General features: G+C 47.6%; 11 protein-coding genes across 11 annotated transcripts; 5 read left to right on the plus strand and 6 right to left on the minus strand.

Annotated features, from left to right (window-relative positions):
• Window positions 1-507: 507 nt before the first annotated feature.
• VTN00DRAFT_4553 (uncharacterized protein) lies at window positions 508-918 on the minus strand (the record flags this gene model as incomplete). The annotated part of the gene is made up of 3 exons (XM_069430993.1): window positions 508-660; window positions 778-837; window positions 907-918. The coding sequence occupies 3 exons, from the start codon at window positions 916-918 to the stop codon at window positions 508-510; spliced, it is 225 nt and encodes a 74-aa protein (XP_069290073.1).
• Window positions 919-1,803: 885 nt separating this feature from the next.
• VTN00DRAFT_4554 (uncharacterized protein) lies at window positions 1,804-4,304 on the plus strand (the record flags this gene model as incomplete). Its single annotated transcript, XM_069430994.1, has 4 exons — window positions 1,804-1,852; window positions 1,932-2,373; window positions 2,426-2,952; window positions 3,013-4,304. The coding sequence occupies 4 exons, from the start codon at window positions 1,804-1,806 to the stop codon at window positions 4,302-4,304; spliced, it is 2,310 nt and encodes a 769-aa protein (XP_069290074.1).
• A 528-nt stretch (window positions 4,305-4,832) lies between these two features.
• On the minus strand, window positions 4,833-5,535 carry VTN00DRAFT_4555 (uncharacterized protein; the record flags this gene model as incomplete). The annotated part of the gene is made up of 2 exons (XM_069430995.1): window positions 4,833-5,134; window positions 5,304-5,535. 2 exons carry the CDS (start codon window positions 5,533-5,535, stop codon window positions 4,833-4,835), a joined length of 534 nt encoding a protein of 177 aa, XP_069290075.1.
• A 412-nt stretch (window positions 5,536-5,947) lies between these two features.
• Window positions 5,948-6,488, plus strand: VTN00DRAFT_4556 (uncharacterized protein; the record flags this gene model as incomplete). The annotated part of the gene is made up of 2 exons (XM_069430996.1): window positions 5,948-5,969; window positions 6,295-6,488. 2 exons carry the CDS (start codon window positions 5,948-5,950, stop codon window positions 6,486-6,488), a joined length of 216 nt encoding a protein of 71 aa, XP_069290076.1.
• Window positions 6,489-6,513: 25 nt separating this feature from the next.
• Window positions 6,514-10,354, minus strand: VTN00DRAFT_4557 (uncharacterized protein; the record flags this gene model as incomplete). The annotated part of the gene is made up of 11 exons (XM_069430997.1): window positions 6,514-6,754; window positions 6,808-6,979; window positions 7,035-7,413; window positions 7,496-7,725; window positions 7,775-8,245; window positions 8,294-9,065; window positions 9,144-9,856; window positions 9,912-9,983; window positions 10,050-10,122; window positions 10,186-10,215; window positions 10,289-10,354. The coding sequence occupies 11 exons, from the start codon at window positions 10,352-10,354 to the stop codon at window positions 6,514-6,516; spliced, it is 3,219 nt and encodes a 1,072-aa protein (XP_069290077.1).
• Window positions 10,355-11,385: 1,031 nt separating this feature from the next.
• On the minus strand, window positions 11,386-12,803 carry VTN00DRAFT_4558 (uncharacterized protein; the record flags this gene model as incomplete). Its single annotated transcript, XM_069430998.1, has 3 exons — window positions 11,386-11,764; window positions 11,822-12,624; window positions 12,678-12,803. The coding sequence occupies 3 exons, from the start codon at window positions 12,801-12,803 to the stop codon at window positions 11,386-11,388; spliced, it is 1,308 nt and encodes a 435-aa protein (XP_069290078.1).
• A 2,033-nt stretch (window positions 12,804-14,836) lies between these two features.
• VTN00DRAFT_4559 (uncharacterized protein) lies at window positions 14,837-15,901 on the plus strand (the record flags this gene model as incomplete). Its single annotated transcript, XM_069430999.1, has 2 exons — window positions 14,837-14,896; window positions 15,206-15,901. The coding sequence occupies 2 exons, from the start codon at window positions 14,837-14,839 to the stop codon at window positions 15,899-15,901; spliced, it is 756 nt and encodes a 251-aa protein (XP_069290079.1).
• Window positions 15,902-16,709: 808 nt separating this feature from the next.
• Window positions 16,710-18,907, plus strand: VTN00DRAFT_4560 (uncharacterized protein; the record flags this gene model as incomplete). Its single annotated transcript, XM_069431001.1, has 2 exons — window positions 16,710-17,607; window positions 17,697-18,907. 2 exons carry the CDS (start codon window positions 16,710-16,712, stop codon window positions 18,905-18,907), a joined length of 2,109 nt encoding a protein of 702 aa, XP_069290080.1.
• A 547-nt stretch (window positions 18,908-19,454) lies between these two features.
• VTN00DRAFT_4561 (uncharacterized protein) lies at window positions 19,455-19,771 on the plus strand (the record flags this gene model as incomplete). Its single annotated transcript, XM_069431002.1, has 2 exons — window positions 19,455-19,542; window positions 19,608-19,771. 2 exons carry the CDS (start codon window positions 19,455-19,457, stop codon window positions 19,769-19,771), a joined length of 252 nt encoding a protein of 83 aa, XP_069290081.1.
• A 37-nt stretch (window positions 19,772-19,808) lies between these two features.
• VTN00DRAFT_4562 (uncharacterized protein) lies at window positions 19,809-20,997 on the minus strand (the record flags this gene model as incomplete). The annotated part of the gene is made up of 2 exons (XM_069431003.1): window positions 19,809-20,717; window positions 20,776-20,997. 2 exons carry the CDS (start codon window positions 20,995-20,997, stop codon window positions 19,809-19,811), a joined length of 1,131 nt encoding a protein of 376 aa, XP_069290082.1.
• A 689-nt stretch (window positions 20,998-21,686) lies between these two features.
• VTN00DRAFT_4563 (uncharacterized protein) lies at window positions 21,687-22,734 on the minus strand (the record flags this gene model as incomplete). The annotated part of the gene is made up of 3 exons (XM_069431004.1): window positions 21,687-21,760; window positions 21,814-22,047; window positions 22,167-22,734. The coding sequence occupies 3 exons, from the start codon at window positions 22,732-22,734 to the stop codon at window positions 21,687-21,689; spliced, it is 876 nt and encodes a 291-aa protein (XP_069290083.1).
• Window positions 22,735-23,642: the final 908 nt, after the last annotated feature.

A 23,642-nucleotide genomic window follows, 5' to 3' on the forward strand; every position in this document is an offset into this window, starting at 1 on the left:
TGAACATAATAAACTAGTAAGAATCCTAGAAAAATCAAAAGAGGGTCATTAAGCAGTCTTAAGGATTACTAGACAACTTTTGATCTGCTGACAGCGAGAATAAAAAAAAGGCAGTATCAAAAAGTCTCACCCTTGCCAAAGTCTGTGCCTGTGCGGTGCACCAGGAAATCTCATTGGGGTCATCTCCGTACTTCACAACTGGCCTGGTAAGGGTACTGTGTACGGTGACGAGGTGGTAATTAAGTCTCGGCTCAGCCTCTTTGCCATAAAGCTGCCATTGTACAAGCGAGGAGCTCTGGAAATACCAATGGCCTTGGCGCTCTTGGATCTTGGAATATCCACCATCGACGACTCGAGACAGCTACCTCCTAGAGTATTGTACTGTTTGTACATAAACTGTATAATCAACAAGATAACAGAGCTGATCTGTATCAGGATCATATGTTAGGAGTAGGATAAGCACTCAGGTTGCAATTTGGATCCACCTTTCAAGCGTCACAACTGAAGCTAGCTTGTTTCACCACTGTGATCCATATGATTTTTCTGGTGGTTCTGCAGGTATCCGGACAAGAGTTGCAGGAAGAGAAGCATCTGCTTGTGCATGATCTTTCTTTGTGCTCGACCTTTCATCTGTAGCACCCTTTGATGGAACAACTTTTTCTAATCAAGCAAAAAGAGGGAAAAGTCAGCCACAGGAAGTTGAAATTATGCAGCCATAATACCAGAAATTTCACTGTATTTGAAGGCTCTGTAAAATGGGTACTAGTGGAGACTTACGTGATGCCATGCTAATAGCCTGTAAAACATTGTCCCAATTTGCGAGGACACAAGCAACAGCTGGAAGTCAGGGACCATATTAATATGATGCCCTTGAGAGAAACATGGCATGCAGAGCAAGGAACAAACCTTCAGCCCCATTGTTTAATGTGCTTAATTTGTCTTCCAATGCCTGCATTTGTGCTGCCAGAGCACCACTTAGATCACGAAGCTGCCGGAGATTTTCCAGCTCAGCCTTCTTTGATGCAATCCGTGCAACAAGACTGGATGACTGTGGTTGGGAAGCTGCCAAATAGTTCTTCGGCTGGCGAATGGACGCTCCCGTGGAAGCCCCAGGTGGGAATATTGCTGTCGGTCGAGATGCATGCGCCATGGGAGAGGCTAGCTAGAATAGGGTACACCTAATTGCAGTACTCGCTGTAAGGAAAGGAGGAGAGCTTAGGTATTTGTTTGGTTGCTGGTTGGAACTTCTTATTAGCTCTAAGAAGAATCTGCGATGTATGGAGTGTGGTCTGAAGGTGTTCAGTCTTCGAGGCTTCCTTCGCGTTTAGCAGACCGGTTGAACGCTGGAGGGGCTTTTTTATTTTATTTTTAGGAAAAGAATACCAAATCACTGCATCAATGGAGTTTGTAGGTAGGTGTGTGTATTTCGGTGCGACGTTGAAATTCTCGATTATTCTTTACTTTCCACAAAGAACGCGGACCACTTTGGATGCAGCGCGTGTCGTACCCGAGCTGGCGGCGGTGGGCGGGTAAACCCAGGTGCGCAGTAAGCTAGTCTTGATTTGGCAAAATGTCAACAATTCCGTTCCCATATCCGTACCACAACCCCGACCTGTTTATTCTTCATACCCCAACCATCCACCCGTTCTTGTGAAGGCAGAGAACGCATATCTTGCAATTCACACAGAAACATCGAGAAGTGGATTGCATAAAGAGAAAACAGTTTATTAGTTGATCTCCAGAACTCCCTCGCCATCATCACAGCGAACCGGGCAAACAGAGTCTGTTTTCCTAGGCCGAAGCATGGCCCGATTAAATGATCTGCCTGCTCCGACTGAATCCATTGAAGCTCGTAAGTGCTATACAACTATCAAGTTCTTTTGTAAAAGGCTTCTATATGTGCTAACAATCTTTGATTGTTCATGCTACAGTCAAACGTCGTTTCGTGCGACAAAATCGCGAGATTGCTCGAGTGAACTCCATTCAGTCGCTTCGCATTCAGAGCCTGGAATCAGAGGTTGCTCGACTTCTCTCTGAAAATGTCTCACTTCATGAGCGAGTTATAGCTCTTAGTCAGGAGGTTACAAGATATGAGTCGGCCAGGATGCTCAATGACGGTGTCTATGACCTGAAAGGAAAATTGGACGCCAAACTGGCAGAGTTGGGAAACTTAGTGATTGAACTAGGAATGCTGCCTCGCAAAGTCGCCAGAGTATATGACTCTAGGAGCAACTCTATTGGCCCCGGCCAAGAGAAGTCTTCCAGTTTTAACCACAGACCTGTGGCTGTCGAACCAGAAGATGGAGTGGATTTCGATGACGGAAGGCTTCCTGTCATATTGGAAGACAAATATTACCCGAGAAAAACGTTGGAGTAAGTATCATATTCTTTATTTGCGCAAATTAGTTGCTAATTTCTTCGGCAGACCACGGGAATCGCAGGACTTAACAGACGCAACCTCAGATATTCCAGATTCACCGGAGATTGGACCACCCCCCATTGCTCATCTTGATGTAGAGGAAAGTCTCGGCCCAGATCTGTTGTCAGAGCCGTTTGAATTGGAAAAGCCGGTGGAGACAGACATTGAACCAAATGACGCTCCCACGCCGCCGAATTTGGAAACAAGAAAGAAAAGAAAGGGGCGCTCATTGGCGTCAGATACAAGGCCTACTGAAATGACAATAGAGCATTTCAGTTCGGCAAACGAGCCGAAGAATATTTTGAAACAGGGGTCTAAGCGTAAATTCAGTCATAAGGATGAGGATGACGAGTTTCAATCCAGTCGGAATGGTATTGATGATGATTTCCGATTCATCCGCCGTGTTCATGAATCTAAAGAGCTTCTCGAACATGTACCAACCAGTGAAGATTCACCGTCTAACATCAGACAAGCGGATCTGAAACGGGAATTCAAGAACCAGGCCCCTCCCAGGCGCAAAGTGCTTGAGCCGAGTATGTGGAATTTACCTATTATTCCAAAACATAGATAATGACTAACGGCTTTTTTGACAGAGAGCACGAATATAAATCCGGTTTCTCCAAGAAAGCACGTTGCCACGGAAAATGAGAATTCAAAGATTCCACTAGAAGATGGGCATAAGGACACTTTATCAGACGCTGGGACCAAGTCTCCGCCGTATAACGACAGCAAACATAATGCCAAGGTTACACAGAACAAGCAGAAGCAGAGAGAGAAAGCAGATGAAAGCTCTGAGAACCGTGCTGTTGATACTATCCCCGCCTCGGTATCGAAAGGAGAGTCGACTCTTTCAGCCGAGTCGAAGGATACTTCCCTCCCGCAGTCTCACGACGCTTCAGAGTCAAATACATTGGCTGTTGCATCTCGACCCACAAGACGTCCGCGAGGCGCTGTAAGCTACGCCGAACCGAACCTAAGAGACAAGATGCGGCGACCTACAGATGAGTTTGTTGATGCAGTTGGAGGGGACCGTTTTCGAAGAGTTCCAAGTTCGCGGCCGGAGCGAACAGAACCCCGGGATGAATCCCAAGCAACTCATACAGGCAAGACGAAAATGAAGGCAGGCACCCTAAAAGCAGGAGAAAATACGGAACCTACGTCAAGAACCATCCCTGCCACGGATTCGACGGATAAGGCTACTACATCTCTCGGAAAGGACGCATTTAATGGCTTTTCTGAGCTACCAATTAGTGTAATCACCGAGCGAAAGCGGAGAACATTATCAGCGAACAAGGATGACCTGTTACAGCCACAAGTTTCTGACGGGCCAGCATTTGAGGACACTTCATCTACCTTCATGCTAGGAGGCAGAAGATCTTCAAACCGAAAACGTCGTGAAGGGAATCAAGATCCTTCTCTCGATGGCGGGCCTGAGAAGCGAGATAGTAGCGCTGGACATGCATCGCAGAATGAAACCGATAGTCATCCTCTCCTGGTAAGGTCATCTGCAAGCTTGAACAAAGATGTTTTAGCAACTCGACAGTCCAGGCGGCATTCTTCAAATCCAAGTGGAACTCAACGGGAGCTCTCTCCTAGATGGAGTGCCGGCTCACTTCCTCAGTCCCACCGCTTCCAAACTTCTCACATGAGTCGGAAGCAAGCAGAGAGAATCGATGAGATATCCAAGGATAGCCTCAAGCCGATGAATGATCTTAATCAAATCGACGGGCACGGTGACATTGTGGACGAAGAAGGAAAATCTTCAAACTTAGGCTCGAAGATGCCCAACGGAATTACGGATATCCCGGATATGACCGCCATGGATGCTGGACAACTCAAACGCGGTCAGCGAGCTGCGGCAAGGAGACGAAGTATGATGCTTTGAACCGGTTACTTCCAAATGCACCAATATTTTATCTTCATAATTTGCTGCTGGATGGTCCTGCCCTTGTGTGAAGAAACAGTTTTGTATATATTTTTGTTTACGGTTTGGATGTTTAGGGCTGGTTAGACTCTGGAAAAGATACCCGTTGCTGGGCAATTAATATTAGACGTCTCATATTAATAATGGTCTTTCAGAATCATCATAACATGGATATATCGCTGTTCACAACCGAGGATTATCACGTTTGACACCTTTAAGAGGGGGCATGGTTCTACTGGAGAGTCAGCTTGCGACTTGTAGAAAATCGGCGACATGAAGCCACACCTAGAATGAGACATAACCTTTCCAAGGTATCGTTGAGAATCGACTCGTCATTTTAGATTGGCTCAAGGGCATTATCGATTGCCAAAATTCGAGAAGATTGTCATCAATGTAGAAAACCTTAGCCCCGGTGTGTTACCTTCTTTCCAAAATAGAAGGCTTTCTGCAAGCTGGGGATCAACATATCAACTCCAATTTAGACCAGAATCATGTCCCCGAGTGTCTCTTCGCAGTCTTCGGTACTCTCTCATATGCATTAGGGCTTGGCTTTCTTCGCTTTGTTTTATTTCGGCGTTTTGAAGGATGGGTAACACCATGCTCTTTCGTGGCATGCTCGCACACATCTCGGTCAGCATGACCCCTTCCCTTGGCTTGTTGACGTCTACTCATTCTGGCTTGGCCATGATCGAGGCCACTGTCACTGTCCGTGTCGGATGAGCTAGAGTCCGAGGATTCAGACTCTGAACTGCTTTCGCCCACTGCGTGAGATTTATGGTAGATGCAGCAGACTGGTCATTCTCTTAGCAAATTGTTCGATTGTGCCAGGAAAAGGACATGAGAACTTTGCCATGATCTCAAACGCAGCTGATTAATTGAGTACTGGTGGCCTGGAGTAAGGCAGAAACGGCAAATAGCAAAAGGGAGCGTAGATCGCTAGAGAATACACAGTAACCTTACCTTTTGAACTTTTCTTTCCCATTCCTTCATTGTCGATAACGTCTTCGCTCCACCTTATGCATCTGGTAGACCCTGTCCTCTCCTCAACATGCACTGAGTCCACTAATGGCTCGCCCCTCAATCTCAAAGTCCCTGAGACTCGGATACTCGAGGATCCTTGAGGAGATTCGGATGCAGTTTCAACTTGGGTGCTGGATGTCAAGCTCGGTGTGGATTGTCGAGCCGCTGACATGGCTGCCGACTCGGAGTGGAATGAAGAAATATTCCGATGGATACAAAGTTATGCCAGAGAGTTTCGAGCTGAAAATGAAATTTAAGATTATTATTGCTGGATGAAGTGATGTCGAATGCGGACGCTGCAAGGCTCTGTGAGGCGAAAGGACGGTCACACTAAGCTTTCCGAGTGGGTATCCACCACGGTCCGCCACTCCACTGGACCATGACCTGCAGATGAGGTTCCGAGGTCACGAGAAGAGACCCTGAGGTCCAGCTCCAGCCCAGGGTATATATATACCTAGATAAAAGCAGAGCTGCAGAGCGTGGACCAGATGGACAGAGCCTTAAGAGTCTTCGAGCTTTGGCGAACTCGAAGGCTAGAACCTCATTTAGAGGCCACTTCGTAGAGTAGACCTATAGACCCACACATGTGGCAAGCGCTCGTACCATGTATGGACTATATTGGAGACACAGTACACGTAGGTAGTTAAACAGGAATCGAGGACTTCGATATATACAGTTCATTTCAATTTTACTCCATTTTCTCGAACAATCATGGCGTTTTCAAACCTGGTAGCGGTCAAGTATACTTACGTCCTACGGTCCCACAGGCAGTGTACATCAGCATTTTATCAGATGTCTTACAGTATCCATGGAGGTGACATCAGCCAATTCTCAGAGTAGAAGCTGCGAAAAACACAAGAATATTACATAGTAAATCAACAGAGATATTCGCTACCTACGGGGAATACTCCTGTTGAATACCCCCGATAAGCTACCGCTTCACCGCCGTTCACCTCGAAGCAACTGACCCGGGATCACGAAAAAAGCATGGCACACGCTGCCAGATTTGTCCAGATACCCAAGTTCAAAGCCCGTAGACTGTCCAGCCATCTAGCCAATCTCTACCCGACAACGCGTTCGAGAAGTCAGGACAGTCAGCATTCTCAGGCGATTTGGAGGCTATAAATTCAGTGCGCAATTCCTCTTCAAGTCATAATTCGTCCTCTTGATCCATTTCAGCGGGCTTTAGCAAGCCTCCAACTCTCATCGCACGGTCTCTTTCGGCAGCTCTGGCTTCGCGCAGAGCCTGCTCTCGTTCCTCTGCATAGAGCTCTGCATTGTCCCCTGCAAATTCCTTCAGTGATATTAAGAAGTCCCGTAGATGGGTTTTGAATTTATTGAAGTCATCGTTGAAAGCGAAGAGCCCTACCACGAATTGCTTGATTTGGATCCTGGATCGAATGTCAACTATGATTCATGCCACTGAATAGAATAATGTACTTACTCTTGGAGATTTTTGAACGCGCTCTGAAGAAGGTTGGCAACATATTCTTGAAGGAAATCTTTGTTAGATGTTCCAGGAGGCGCCTGTTCTGGGGAGTAGATGGGATCCTGAATCTTTCCCGACTGGACAAAATAGAACATGCGCGACAGCAGCATTGCCTGAGATTTGAACCCTAGAGAGAGAGCATTAGCTATTGCTAATCCTAGTTTTCGTGGGGCCCTACGTACCAGCTTTATGGTCGGTATCAGTGAGCACGAAGAAGACGTCCTGCAGAATGGGGATATAGAATTGGCGGAAAAAGATGCTCGATGTCTGGGGGTCGGTGTCCGCCATGTTATTCATAAGTTCAAGGCACATCGTGAGACCGGTGTTCTCCACTTCGCGATTGTCGTGCTTGCTGGCCCACATGCAGGAGTCAATAACGAATTTGAACTGCCTGGCATCTAATTTGAGCAGCGCTGGGAAACAGTATAGGTTGATGGCTTGAAGCAGTTTGAAAAATTGGACACGATGCTCTGGGTACTCATGGAAGTCTTTGTTGATCATCTCCAGAGTACATTCGAAAATACTCTCCATAATAGCCGGTACTTTGTCCTCCATCAAATTCTAGTGTGAAATTAGATTAGAATTAGTCCCAAGCTCCAGGTGGCCTGATCCAATAGCTCGAGGTTCGTAGGTTCCAACGTACATGAAGTTTGTGAATGATGGTCGTCATAACATTCAAGACTTCCGCTTCCCGAGCGTCTGGGACATTTCGGTTATAGTCCAAAAGAACTGCCTCGAGAAGTGGCGGGACCATAACCGTATTGACCATGTCAAGATCGTCTGCTTTCTGCACATAGGTATCAATGAGTTTTAGAATCTCTTTTTTAATGGTCCTAAGCCCTCGGACTTTGGGGGTTTTGGTTGCAATGTTCCCTACCGCATGTTAGTGACAACAGATTCCTAGGCCACGGGGTATTCTTACCGTCATGGGCGACCGCATCAGATATGAGTTGGCTTGAAGCGCGATACATGTTAAGCATGTCATGATAGATACGACCAATTTGGGAATAGAAGTAGCTGCCAATCGAAGAACATGCCGCAACATTAGTTTTCATGATGTTGCCGACAATCTTGATTGTCTCCCCATCCTGGAGGATTGACGGGTCTTGATTTGCTTGAGCTATAATCGCATCCCATGCGGAATTTGGGAGTGACATCAAGTTCTCAATCAGTCGATCCTGGAGACCCTTCTGACCTTGTGCTGAGATCATATAGCCACAAGCTTCATAGAAAGTATGAACTTGCTGTGGAGAGAGGTCGCAAGTTATTTTCCTCATGTTGCGAACTATCTCCTCGATGAAAGGTTCGCTTTCCCCGGGCTGGAGAGCGACAAAATGTCGTTTACACTTGTTGGCGATTTTAATGAACGTATCGCAAGCCATGTCCTGAACACCTGGTATGGATTAGCTAGTCATATTACAAATTCGATTGACAAACAGACCTTCGTGTGTTTCGTGCATGAACTCGAATAACTTGTTGACAACCGTCTTTAAAAACTTCCAGTGAGCCTTCAGAAAGCGAGGATATTGTCCCACAATATACATGATGTTACTTGCCACGACGGCTTTATTGTCTTTTCCGCGCTTCATCTCCGTGAGACCAAGGAGATCCTTGATAACCGTGACAAGAAATCGCTTTTCAGTCTCTTCGTTCATGGCTCCGGATATCGATCCAATTGCCCAGCATAAAGTGTTGCAATTGGCCCAGGACCACTCGCTTCCATCGACCTGCTTAGCGAGCTTCTCTGCCATGATGTTTTCAGTATCAACGACATCGAGGTGCGTGAGGTACACCAAGCACTCTCTGGTCGTCTTGTACAGTTGAATCGTGTCGCTTTCTTTGACGAACTCACGAACTATTTCCCCTTCGTCATTTTCGACGATTAAGACTTCTTCGGGCCGCACCATCTTCTCGATCATCACCGTCCGTAAACTGGACAACACCTCCTGGTACTTGTGTTTACGCAGGGGATAGTTGGCCAACGTACTCGGATGGGGAGCACCGCCGTTCGAAAGACCGCTGACCCCCATGCTGACCAATGGATTGATATCTGTTATCGGAAGCTGCTGCATTTCTTCATAGAGTTCCTGGACGAGTTTGGTCCAATACTCCAGGCAGATCTTGAAAATTTCCCTGTCATCAATCTGACTTATACGGATGAGATAGAAGTGTGCATGAGTAAGGTAGTCACGATTGGGGAGTTTCTCGATGAGCTGCGAACTCATGTTAGTACCGTGTACCGAAAAAAAAGGTATCCGGAGAGTGAAAAGGATGCATAAGTAAAAGCCTACATTGAGATGGGCACTGAAAAAGTTGCATAGAAAAAGGGCCAAGTTGAGAACAAACTCTTGGTCCCTTGAGTTGCTACTAGCATATGTCTGTTTCAAGTCCATAGATAACGGAATGATCTTCGAAACCGTCGTCAAAGTTTCAGTGAACATCTGGACCAGCTTCTCGTCGTAGGAGTATTGCTGTCCAATCTGCAAGCCACCAATTTCGGTGAGACACTTGAGAGTCACGTTGCGGAACTCTGGAACATCGAGGAACCTAGTCAGAAGAGTATTGATGATGGGAGTCTCAAATATGTATCCCAGTGGAATCCAGTTCAGGAAACGGAGGAGAGTCTCCAGTGTAGCTTTTATCAAACTGGGCTGCTCCGCGGTGTTCAGGACCTCCGAACAAAGCTGAAAGATAGAGGAAAACTCTTGGGTCATTGTCGTCTTGAGATTCTTTGCCTTCACAGAGGTCATCTGATCCTGTGAGTAATCGAAGACTTCCTCGGACAACAGCCGAAGGATAGCCATGTTGTTCTCACAAATCGAAAGGCTGGTATGGCAGGAGTTGATTATCTCGTTGATGAACGTCGGCCAGTTATGCGGCCACTCTTGCTTCAGGATTGAAACAAGGACCAAATTAAGTTTGTTCAGGAATGCGCGTTCTCTTCTGAGGTTCTCTTCGGACTTGGAGAGTTCGATTATCATACCCACGACGAAGTTTCGAATACCTGAGACATAGTCAGATCCCGAAAGAACAGTAATTAACTGGACAATATCAAATACCATGACATTGGTCTCGCGGTAGGACCTTCCATCGTGTCATAATTACATCGTCCAGAACCTGGAGACCAAGGTCTGCACTTCGTTAGCGTGCAACTTCGCATTATAGGACGTAGATCTTCATCGTAGAAGAAATCTTACACTTCGTCTGTGAGTACGATGACTCTTGAAGAATATCTGCCACAAGTAGCCAAGCATCGGGATTTTGTTTGAACTGCCACCCAGGATTAGTTAGCAGTTATTCTTGGGGCAATAATAGGCTGATCATCGAGCTCACCTCAGTCAACTTTTGCTGAGCTTGTCTCTGCTGTAAGATTGAAATAAATGTGAGCACTCTGGAAGATTATAGGCAATGTATCTCTTGGGTCCACGTAACTCACCACATCGCCTTTGCCCTCGTAGAAGGCCCGGACGGTGTTGTCCAATTCCTGGATCTGGCTAGACATTCCGCACCAGAGACTGGCGATGTCGCCTTTGAAGCGGGGCCACCTTCAGCACGGATTGCTGTCTATAAGAGTGCTATATAGAATATGGTAGCCAGCGGATATTGGAAGACGTGAGCAAGTCGTGTCGGCAGGCTGGTGGCGGGGCAGAGGCTCTTTTGGAGGGGTCTTTGGCAAGAGTAGACACGGTCCTTAGATAAGACTAAGACGATAAGGCGCGTAGTAAACTAATCGAGGAGCTTAGAGACTCCTCTTTGAGGCGTCAGTGAAAATTTTTGAAGCACTATGATTGAACGCTGGCGGTGAAAGCGAAACGCGTTTCCTAAGTTGATAGCCCAAGTGTCTGGGCACATACGGTGGGCGTGATGTATCCCGTCTTCTGGCTCCGCTGTATTGATTAGTCAGCTATATTTTGTGCAGGGCCTTAGGAACACAAACCTATCATATTGCGTGGGCAGTGCCTTGGATACCTACTTTCCGTTATCTAACCGTCTTTTCGCAAATCTGTTGCCCAAGGAGCGCTCACTGTTCGGTACTGGGCTTGATATTCTTCGTGCGCTCGGAGCCCTTCATACCATACTAGCCTCTCTTTGGTGTCATCAAAACCACCCATCGGTTTCAGTCACGATCTGGCTCGACATCCCTTCGTCCGAGATATAATAGAAATTGTTTTTCGGCATCGAAGACGTCTTTTAATTATACATGCCGATACCATGGCATCAGAATCTACGCAGAAAAATACATGTTTCTGGATTTCAAGAATTTTCGATTCATGGGGACCCACTTGTATTTCTGATCATATCGGGAAGATTCATCTAGTGAAATTTATATTCAGTCCTTAGACTAAAAGGTAGTCTCAGGGACAAACCGGAAATATTGACTCTGAGAGTCCGCTTGTCTAGACGGAAGTTTCGATCCTGCGACTTGGAGAGATAGACAGGGGTGTTGTATAGAATAAGCCATTCTCTAACGGCCGGGTTCATTATCAAACATGCTACCAGACAAAAGTAACCATGCAAAAGATCGAGATACAATCACAAGCTTGGCTGGAATCTTCCAGCGGTACCTGGGAACTGGCCATCCATGTACTTTTTCCATGCTCGATAAGCCTCAACATATGCATCATATCCAAACAAAAATGGCTGGAAAACCGGGTCCGCCCATCTGTTCGGAAAGCCTTCGAATGGATCTTGCTCCAAAAGTTGTCGGTCACGTTCTTGCTGCCGTGGCCCATCATGCATGTGAAAGATGTCGCGCAAGGCTGTACTGCCCTTAACTACCTTGGTTGTGCGTGATTTCCGAATTGCCTCATAAATTATTAAAAGATCTGGAAGCTGAGACTTTTTCTGTAGCTTTTCAAAAAGGGCCCCTAAGACCGCGCCATCTTCGACAGCCTGGGCTGCGCCCTGGGCACTGAAATAGGCATTAGCATGATTAAACATATAAAATATTATCAAAAATGATACTTACAGATATGGAAGGGTGGCATGGCATGCATCACCCAGAAGAACGAACTTTCCGCTTGGATGGCTCCAAGTCGACATCTCCTCACTGTTCTGCAACCTCCACTTGCTCGTTTCCTGGACCAATCCCAGAAGAATCTTGAGTCGTGGATCCCAGTCCTTGAAAAAGTCTCTCATTTCTTGGAGATCCGCTTTGGCCATGTTGATCAGTTCCGGTAGATTATCCGGACAAATAAGGACAATGTTGTACAACCCTCCTCCTTGCAAGAGATAACAGACCGCATGTGCATCAGGGCCCATCCAGTAATTGATGCTAGGTTGTTGAACAAGGTCCAAAAGTGCAGGATGTTTCTTCATATCCTCTGCTTTGACAATAATACGATACGCAAGATCACCCGTCAAGTGCGGAGGATCAGGCCGGCCAAGCAAGGCTTCTCTGCAGGTTGACTTTAGACCGTCGGCTCCTATCACAATGTCCGCAAAAAAATCAGGTTTTCCCTTCAGGAAAACGCAAGGCTTTTCAAAGTCAATGCCGGTTACTTTAGAGTCAAGTTGAATCGTGACGCCCAGCCTCCTAGCTTCATCTGTGAGGATTTTGTGATAATCTGCCCGATGGATATGGAGGTATGGGGCTCCATATCTCTCTTCTGCATAGGGAAGGACATTCTGTCGCGATAATACCTTGCCGTCGCGGTAAGAGCGAAGAATGAAATCTTTCGGACGGACCGAAACAGCTTCTATCTTATCAAGCAGATTCCATCGCTTAAGAATGCGAGCCGAATTCGGTGGAATTTGAATCCCTGCTCCGACCTGAGTTGAGGATTAGGTTGAGAATATAGACAAGAAACCGGAACACAACTTACTTCCCCAAGCACCGGGGCCTGCTCCAATATGGTCACTTTGTGACCCGCTCGAGCAATACCAATTGCCGCTGCGAGGCCACCGAGACCAGCGCCAACTATGCCAACATGAAGCAGTGGCCTTGACATGGTGAACAAATAGGACACGGGGCTAAAGCTGGTATCAATAAATCACGTTTGGGATTATAAGCAGATATCGGAAACAACAGCAAGCAGGAAAGGCAAAAGAAAAGCCTTTAAGGCAATGGGTTAGAGGGATCCATATATATTGGCAATCGCACCCAGCGGACCACAGCCGTCATATCAGACCGAATACAGGACATTGTGAGCATACAATTGCATATGGCAAAAAATCTCGGTAGTCGAGCTGTAACCAATGGATTGGCCCTTTGCGGAATCTTTACTCTGGCAGGGAAGTAGTGATACCTGCCACGTGATGATAAAGTGGGTTTCAAAAAGCACTTGCGGTCGGCAGGTTGAGGGTCCGGAAAACAACTTATCCGGGACACTGGTACAGAGAAATACAGGACCTTTGGCCTTCAGTGATTATTACTTTATTTACCAATCTCTTCCATACCTTCTGACTATGAATTTCTATTATTATTATTATTATTATTATTATTACTATTGTTATTTTAACTTTCTAAGAGTGCGAAACAGAATATATATTCTCAAACGCTTCTTCTTTTCTGCTGCATGATGTAGACCTAACCTCAAGAGCCTGTTCGCTGTTATTTGACTTTCTATCGAAGTACAACTACTAGAGTACTGACTGGTGGAATATCCTGGATACTTCACTGGATAATATTATTGCTGGTTCTTTCCCTGTAAACAAACTCGGTCGACATCCCCTGCTGTCCTTTGCAATAGTTAGGTATTTGTTTAATCTAAACTGACGGCAAGGTCAACATCACAATTTCCAGGGTAGAAGTCGATAACATGTTTTGTACGGTATGGTGTAGTTTTGTCCAGCTGGGCATTTTCCAACTGGATGTCCCGTCCTTACAACGTACACAGAGAGCAAATGTCATTGAAGAACTGTGTCAAGGGTCGGTTGCCAGCAGGCCATTATGGCTGAAACAAAGGAATGTATTTAGAGCGCAAGCGTCAAGCACGGAATACATGCTCAAGCTGATTCGGTGAGACACCGCCAAACAGGCTACTCCTCAGTCAGGTCTCGACTCCTTGTGCCTCTTGGAATCCCAGTGGCCATACGTCCAAGGAAGACCCCTGTTTTAGGCTTGTACATTACTGAGTAAGGCCTTTTGATTCTCGAGGCGTGTCGCGCGACAGACACAACCACAGGCAAAATGCGAAACTTAATCTTCTTTTGAAGCTCGAACTGTTTGTCCATCATGGGGACGATAAGCTAGGAAAGGTCACAATAGCAAATATACAGCATATAGATAGAAAAGACTTACAAACGTCAGAACTACGGTTTACGGGGTGCAATCTTAATATCGATCAAAGATCAATAAGAAAGCAGCGATTTTATTCTAGTTCCACACAGGGACTCTGCGTTCATCAGCTAGCGAAGGGCCAGTGGGAGCGCTTAGGTACCAATGCAACCATAGTCGCGCACGCAGTGACGTCCATTTCACTCTGTGAGAAGTCCGATTTGTACGGATCAATAACCAGTTCGAAGTTGTTCTCTTTATCCGCCAATTGTGCTGTCGAAAGGCCCGGGCGATAAGCTACCTAACCTAAGGGTCACCGCCCGAGGTAATCATCATAGCCCTTCAAGACCGTGAAGGAGTCTCCAGAACTGTAAACGGTCTGGGTTGTATGGACTACTTATCTACCACAAGGACTACACTCTTCCAAACTGGCAGAGATAAGCAATCCACGACGATGCGTCGAACTTCTATATACCATTTTATTGACAGCCGATAAATCATTCCCAGACGCCCCAACGATCGCAACCAAGGCATATGGCGCCAGTAACTCGTACTGCCGGTCCCGCGCGCAGCACTTGTTGCCTTAATCGCCTGGGACATCACCACCATGATACGGTCGACTCTGGGGTCTTCGTCTATACAAGTATTCACCCATCTCCTACACGTGTGGTTCTCTTTAACCACTGCACTCGTTTAGTCCCATGATTCTCCGCGCTGCGTGTTGCATACAAGTACTGCGTAGATAGTACACAACCATTCTCTCAGATGTCACTGCAATCTCCAGGGAATAGTTCTGAGGCCATCTCTGGCAAGCGGGAACAAAAGGTGAATGCCTAGGAAGCATTGTGCAACGGCCCGGGAGTAAAAACGGGAACAGAGCCGTGCATCGTGAGTTCCCTGCTGGCCGTGCCTGTGCAGCGTTCTCAGCGGCCAGACCGCCACGGGCGGCACCCTCTCTAACCGCGCTGGCTGCTCCAGTCCGGCGCCAACTGCGAATAATTTAACGAGAAGGTTGGCCGCTCCCCACTAGCGATCCCTCTCCAGGAGGAGAGCGCTCGGCGAGTAAGCGACCAAAGTCAGGCAAGACCGGAAATAGTATGTAGGATCGAGCTCATGGATCAAACACAAATACAGAGAACGACTACAGTAGACCGCTATGTAGTAGTGGTAACATTATTGGGAGAGAGGAATCCTCGCAAGATCAGACACCCCCGTCTTGTCGTGTCATCCCTCGGCTGTCCGCCAGGTCAAATCTCGCTTCGCCTTGCCTCGAAGGCTCGGGCCCCTCCCCTCGCGCCTCGCGTCGGAACCGCCCTGCCGCGCTGTTCACAGCTTCACGTCGTCAGCGGTATTGCTATTGGCAAGACGGGCATGTTTCCCTCATCTCGCACTCCTGAAGGCCTGACACCTGACAGCCTGGGGTCCTCGTCCGTGGCGTGTCGCCTGGGATGTCTCCTGCGTAAGTTGTCTCAGACTCGCGCCCGGCCAACCAGGCTTACCGCAGCACAGCCAACCAGCGCGGCGACACGCCCGGGTTTCTCGCTCTGCCGCTGCCGATCGCGCGCCAACTCGAGCCAGCTGGCACGCCGCAGTCCAGCGCCCCTCACGCTCGCCCAGCCTGTTTACGCAGTACCCGACCCTCTCGCGCGCTTGCCCAGCGCCTTCCCCCCTCCTGCCCATGCTTCTCCTCTGGCCCGGCTGGCCGTGCGCTTGCCGCTGCGTTCAAGTAGTGTCGTTCTTATTCCCCCATTCATTCCGCCTGTTTCGTCCCTAACCGCGATCCAAGGTTCGGAACCTATCACCACAGGCGCAACCACCACCACTACTTAGTACTTCCCTGCACTACTACTGTTACTACCCAAGCAGCCCTCCCCTACCCTCACCGTCTTTGAAGTAACTAATATCTAGACCGGTCCCGCCCCGGCCTTTCGTCCTCCCTTTTTTTCCCTTGTTCTCTTTTCCACCCTTCTGTCTTTTTCCTCGTTTTAAGTGGCATCCTGATCAACAGCTACCCATTCTTCATCTCCATCCTTCCCCCATTTTGTTCCGCAGTGCTGCACACAAGAAATCAGATCTAGATACAAGTGCCTTGTCTTCCTCTTCAAAAGACTTCCACTTTGCAGCCTTGCGGCCCTTGTCCTAGCACCCCGCACCTTCAGTGACTCTGTCCTCGCACTGGGCGAATGGCTTTTGGATTGTCTAACCACCCTGCCGATTGACAATCCGGTCTCCCCAGAACTGCCCGGAGCACCGACCTGTCCTGGGTACCTTTAATTGCTTAGTTCTATCTCGCCCCACAGAATAACAGTACTGTGAAGTTACCGGGCAGACAGTAAATTGATTAGCCAGCTTCACTGTCTCTGACCTCAGACCGTCCTGGACCTACACCTTTTATCTGGCCCGTTGGCTAGTCTTAATCAACGTTCCAGCTAGCGTGCGGGCAGGCGAGCCTCCAGTATACTGGAGAGACCATTCACCTAGGGAGCTTGGACATTATTATCTTCCAGTCCACTGTTACAAACTCGGTTTCCCATACATCATTACCTACGAACTCCACAGGCACGAAGTGCTATTTCACCTCTCTGGTGTGCCTGTTTTCACTGCTCTTACAGTCCTGTTGCACTCTGAATTCATCACAATGGCTGCTGTTGCATCAGCGCCGGTTATTAATGGTAGTCACGACTCTGATAAGGAACACAATACAGACCACAGTCCTTCCCGCTTCACTGCAGTCAATGGAAGAGATGTGTCAGTTTGCGGAGTGAACGGGCCTACCCCTTCTTCCAATGTTACCTCCAACAGCAATGATGAGCGTCGTGAAGGTATTGAAAGTGGTTGGGGAACCAGTGGGTACAACACTCCCTCGTCACGACAAGATGAACGTGCCCAAGACAGTGGAAGTGTCGGGCACGATCAAGAGGACAGAAGGTCCCCGTGTTTATCGTCTCAAGCAGGCTCAAACAAGAACAAGCGGAAGAGGTCTGAATCTACTGAACGACAGGCATCCCCTCAAGCCGCACACCAGGCCCGCAGCCATCCGAGAAGCCCAGTCCCTCGCTCAGATGAAAACGTTGAGCCGCAAACACAGCCCACAAACTCCAATGGTGCTGCTGCATCTCACCCAGGCCATGAACCCCAAAATCCTTCCCCGACGACTTATCCACGAGTGGAAGGTATCGAGGATTCTCGAGCACCGTCGGCCGGCAGTCCTTGGCACGATTATGATTCACAATTGATTAGTCAAGCACAGCGAGCGCAGAATCTTGATACCTCGGATGCACAGCTTGCGGAAGCTTTGCAACGCGAGGCTCAGGGTCAAGACCCATCTCAAAAGAATTGGGGCGTCGCAAACCGCCCGGTGGAAGCACCTGCAGAGATTGATCAGCGCTCGTTTCCTCAAGCGTATACTCAGGAGCGACCGCAGGCTGCAGTTCAAGTTGGTCCTAAGAGAAAGCGCGTCTTCAGCAACAGGACAAAGACTGGCTGTATGACCTGCCGAAGGAGAAAGAAGAAATGCGACGAACAACATCCTGCCTGTAAGTTACAAGATACCTTCCTGCTTCTCGTCTATATTTTCACACGCCACGCTACCACCATGTATAAAGATTCTAAATTTGTGCTATAGGCAATAACTGTATCCGTGGCGGTTTCCTCTGTGAGGGCTACTCGTCAAGAAGCACGTGGCAAAAGCCTTCCAATGCGAAAGGGCCAGTCCCTTTGCAGTCGAAAGAAGGTTACCCCGATGTCAGCAGCAGTTATGTCCACGAGATGAGTCCTCAGCGGCACGAGCCACGGTCTACTTCATCACAGCTAGAGGCAGGTAAAATGAGACCTATGGCAGTAGATGATAGCGACCGTGCCGTTGCTCAGTACGTGACGAGTCCAACAGGCGTTGGACCCGACCGCGGATCATGGTCGAAACGGAGTTGGCCAAGTGCGGCATACATGTCAGAAAACGTAGCCAAATCGGAATACCGAGAGGTGCCTCCAATACATGAGCTATCACGAGAAGGACACCCGAAAGCTGATTACCACGTTGTTCCTTCTATTCGCGAACTTTCGCATGGTGCTCATCCAAAACCAGGGATACCCATTTTCCCAAGTGGTCCCGACCAACGATCAGCTCATATGACCAACCCGGATACCAACAGCCCACAAGCGCAAGCCAGAATGGCTCTCAGTATTGAACATCAGCTGTCCACTCGTCCGGTATCCGGTGAAGAGACAGAGAAGGAGAAAATGATCCGTGGGGAACTCTATCGGCCTTTTGATATCCAATTAATTGGAGAGAGAGAGCGCTGTAAGGCGGCGCTATGGAAATTCAACAATGCTTGCAATCCGCTGTCAGGTGTCAGTGCTAAAGAGCAGAATCGCTTACTCAAGGAAGTTTTAATACCTCCAAATTCAGCCGCCAACTCGCCATCTGGTGTCACCTCAAATCGGTCAGTTGGGTCTATCGGTCAGGGTGCCGTTGTCGAGGCTCCTTTTCACTGCCATTATGGGTACAACATCCACATTGGTGAAGAAGTGATGATCTCAATGAACTGTCTCTTTGTGGATGACTGTACTATCAACATTGGTGCGCATACATGGATAGGCCCCAATGTCACCATCCTGAGTTCTATGGCCCATGCCAATATGCAAGAACGAAAGGGCTCTCAGAGTCGGCACCAAGGGCGGCCTGTTACCATCGAAGAAGATTGTTATGTTGGTGCTGGTTCTACAATTTATCCAGGTGTCCGACTTCGCCGGGGTTCGTACGTGGCTCCGGGTGAGGTAGTTAAGTCCGACGTTGTAGCATATGGGTTCCAGGGGCTCAAACCCAGGTATATGTGATTTTGGGATATGAGCTTGCATAAAGGGGCTACTGCTGTCATATTATATCTTCAGTATACCGCCGGGCGCTGTTATTTCTATCTTGCACTCCCACAATGGTGCATACTCGCATACTTCTATCTCTTTTTGTCAAATATAGCAAGTTTTGACTCTGCGTTCCACTTCATGGTGTCATGTTCGAGGTTACATAAGTCGTAACTGATCTCATCGATTCTCCTTCAAATCATCCCATTAGCCATTCTGCGCATAACTCTGACTGGCTCAGAGCATCGTTGGTTTCGTTCGGTTGGTCGACTTTCTTGCTGTGATTCAATGTCGACCAAAGCTGTTATACCTTGGAAATGTTCCTGATATCATGGTATGCAATGACTGTTCACATAGCATGTACATGAGTCACCGTGTTCAAATGATCCTACGAGCGTACTTCCTGCTGTTGGTAGATAGACACACGGGCCATTCTCGCTTTCAATGATTCTTGAAGTTGCATTCGCTCGATTTTTGGTGTCGCAAAATTAAACTGCAAAATCATCTATTGCTGCTTAGACCCATGATAACACCCCTCTCTGCTAGAGTGCAGTCTAAAACACAGGTGCTCTCCCAGCTCAAGCAGACAGAACAAAGTGGGCAGCCCGAAGGTATTACCGGTGGATAAAGAACGCTCGGGCAGGACACGTGTTAACTGGACAAATTGACTCGATAGTCATACATAATGACAACAGCTATGATGAAATTTGTTTGAAACGACAATCCAGTAACACTTCCCTGCAAAGACCAACCATAGACGAAAAATGTTCTAGCCCTCAGCTCGCAAAGACATTTTTAGCACCATGGATACATAATTTGGCAGGGCCAAATATAGAATAGCACATCTGGAAAGACCGTATATCGCCAATACAAGCATTCAGGAACGGAGCCAGTCGAGAAATTCCGGAACAAAGTAGCTCACCACGATCCCAGCACCAGCCCTCAAAATACCTTCTGTACTCTCAATGGCCATACTCTTCAAGTCAAACACGCCAGCCTTAGCACCAGCGTGAATCATAGCGTATTCCCCGCTCACTTGGTAAGCTGCAATTGGCATATCTTTTCCCAGCTCCTTCGCATCACGAATGATGTCCAAATAACTGCTCGCTGGCTTCACCATGATGATATCCGCACCTTCCGCTATATCCCGCTGGATGGCGCGTCGAGCAAGCCCACGACCACCTGGGGGCAGTTGGTAGCACCTGCGATCTCCAAAAGAAGGCGAGGAGCCGGCAGCATCACGGAAAGGTCCGTATAAGCAGCCACTGAACTTTGCACTGTATGACATCAGGAGGACTCGATGCGCAATACCAGCTTCAATCAACTTCAGTTTGATCGCGCGCACTCTACCATCATTCATGTCAGATGGTGCCACACAGTGTGCGCCAGCCATAGCATAGGCCAATGCGACATCGGAGATCCGATCGACTGACTGGGCGTTGTTGAGGCTCCCATCCTCTCGTAAAATCCCGCAATGGCCATGGGAGGTATACTCACACAGGCATACATCTGCCACAACGTAGAGCTGAGGAAATCGGGACCGAATGAGACGGATGGCCTGGATAACCGGGCCAGCAGGGTCATCGGCCGCTGTTCCAAGGGCATCCTTTGCGGAGGGGTCTAGCGGTACGCCGAAAAGGATTACTGAGCGTAGGCCCTTTTGCACAAGCGGTGCAAGGAAAGGGGTTAATCGATTCAACCCCCGACGATACTGATTTGGGAGAGACGGAATTGGGGTCTCTTCATCGGGATTATCCGTAATAAAGAGTGGATAGATGAGCATTTCCTGGGAAGAGTTAGAAATAAATGGATTTGTCAGTGGCTTGATCTGGGATACGACAGACCTTAGTCAGTTGCTTCTCGGCTTGCCAGGACCTGGTCAATGGATGGCTGTAACCAGCGTGCAACTGACTCGAGATATCTCCGGATATGCTCACACTTGTCGCTGCGGTGCTGGTATACGACCGAGCAGTAGTCTGTGACTGGACATGGGAAACTTGTGAACTGCGGTCATCAGGGTGGGCATCTCTAAAAGCAATGTCAGAAACTAGGGTTGAAAATGACATGATGTCGGCGAGTGACGGCGAATATCAGCGACACCGCAGGGATCTCCTGCAGAGATGGCGAGAGGGAATAGTCGCCCTCTTGTCTCCGGGCAAATGCAACAAACGTGTAGCACAGGGTTTCTGGGTTGATAAATGTATGGTTTGGACATGCAATGCGGTCTCCGATAAAGCTCTGACTGCAAGAAGTGAGGAGACCCGAGGCTAGGTTCAGATAAGAAATGAGCTTCCGGACGCGGTCGGCGAATTAGTTTCCCAACTTACGGGAGGTTGCCATCGGCTGACATCGGCCGCCATTCCATTGGTGGTTTGAATAGCTGTTACGGGGGCGATCCCAGATCTACTTTTCTCAAAGTATTTACCAGCACTTTAATTATCCCGGATCTAGCAGCTTTAGGAGATTACTATTCTATAGCCGTGTGACTTTGAAGCTATTAGAGGATACCCAGACAGTGACAGGTCCGATAGGTCCGAAACTACAGGAAAGTTAGACAGTTCTTGTGTGAGCCTAATAAGAGACTAGGAGATTCTCTATGCTGTGTTCGATTGACCCAACCACTGCACTGTCGCCCTTGTTGAAGAACGGCACTCCCATATCCATAACCACGCGCTCCCAAGACATGGACTTGCAAAATTCGCTTGAAAGCCCGGCGTGTACCAAAGACAAATCACCCTTGTAGCCCAAAATATGCTTACAGTTGAACATCATTATTCGAAAGTCGAACTTCTTCCCCAGGCTTGAATGCTGGGAGACCAATGTACGGACCTATTCATTGTTAGTACTGAAGAGTTCAATTCAAAGCACGTTTGAGCACGTACACCCATCACAACGGAAGGCGTCTCCCAACGCGCAATTTCCACAGCTCCCAACCTTGCCCTGAACAGTGAAATCGACTTCTGCCAGGTCATCGCGATCCAACTTCATTGCGTCAAGAGCTTTGTCTGCATTTGCACGCTTTGCCGCATCATCTGCTTCGAGTCTTTGCGCCAAACCGCAGGTGCAGTCTTTGCAAGCCCGTCGTCGCTTCCCTGCCTTAGGGCGACACTCCGGAGCTATAAAATAATTGTCAACGGTCGTGCTATATATAATGCAGAGTATTCCAGGGCGGCGAGATGGGGAAGGAATAAGGCGTTTGCTTGTGCACTTGGGGTACGGGAGGGTATGGACTCACGCTGTATAATAGGTCGATTCACATCTTCTTCACCAAGGAGAGTATCCTCGTCAATTAGTTCACCGTCGGAATAGTTGTTGCTATTAGCAGCTACTGAAGTCCCAAAATCGTCAGTGAAGTCAACAAACCCAACACCAGTCAAGAAAGTGTTGGCTCCATTGACGCCACTTTGTCTTGAATTCGCCGCGGACGTAGATTGTGCTACAGGGTCTCTCGCACTTCCATCTCTAGTTCCCACATTGCTGTCTTTCTTCGTCTTTTTGCCCAGCCGCAAGGGGACCGAGTGCTGTTCTCCATAGTCGGGTTTCATCAACCCATTCTTGCCGTCGATTACCAATCCCGCTAGGATCGCTTCAGTTTGCTCCGGACCTTCACAAGTCCCAAAAATTCCATCTTCGCTTCGCAGCCGCCCTCCTGGTTTGAGAGCTCTAACGATAGTGGTGAGAGTTTGACGATCGACAAGCCGCTGGCTCTCCGAACGAGAGCCATCGGCGTCCATTAGTATGACAACAATGTCGTATGCTGAGGACGGTAGGGATACAATGCCAAGCGCCAGACGATCAAGCATCTGCAAATCTGTTGTGCTGAGATCATAAGACTGGATAATGGCATTGAGTTTTTCTGGGTGGGATGACAGTGATGGAGGGGAGAGCAGTAGTGTACGGGTTGAGGATTGAGCTGAAGAAACAGCTGATGGAATAGAATCAGATGTAATAGCAGAAGGAGACATGATGCTGGTCCAAAAGTCGCCTTTCCAGATAAGTATGGTAGGAAGGACCCTGTACAAGATGCCACGAGTCTTATGGGTGAAAGTAGGCCGGTTGATCTGTTAGGGAAAAGACAAGAGCAGTGGGCTAAGGATTGGTGTCAGTTGGAGTTTTCCATCTGTCGTCAGTGGATAATAAATGTTCTGAGTATTTGCAAAAAGGAAGACTTATTATGGTGGAATGAAAGAAGGTGGGAAGAGGGGGACAGGTTGATGGATAGCGATGAAGAGGCAAAATGGTGGAGTATCACCCAAGCGTTATCAGAGGGTTGATAAGCGAACTGGATGATAGAAACTCCCAGGTGGCGGTTGTTGTCCCCAAGCAGTACCACATGACTAGCTAGTTAGTAATAGCCAGCAGGCACCTGCCAGAGACTTAGAAGAATACAACCTTATAATGTTCTTATAAATTAGTAGCATGGCCTTAGTTCTATTTAAAAATTAAAAAAAAGAATTTATTAAGAATTCTTATATAAGTTATTTAGACTTATATTCTGCTATTTTTAGAATTTATAATTTAGTTAAAATATAGTTTTAACTCTGTTTTATTATTATATATATATATTTTTTAGTTATTTAGACTTATATTCTGCTATTTTTAGAATTTATAATTTAGTTAAAATATAGTTTTAACTCTGTTTTATTATTATATATATATATTTTTTATTTTATTCTACTTTTATTATTTTAGCTTATTTTTTAAGTTAATA

Source organism: Thermoascus crustaceus, assembly GCF_041956765.1.
Source record: "Thermoascus crustaceus strain CBS 181.67 unplaced genomic scaffold VTN00scaffold_2, whole genome shotgun sequence".
NCBI lineage: Eukaryota > Fungi > Ascomycota > Eurotiomycetes > Eurotiales > Thermoascaceae > Thermoascus > Thermoascus crustaceus.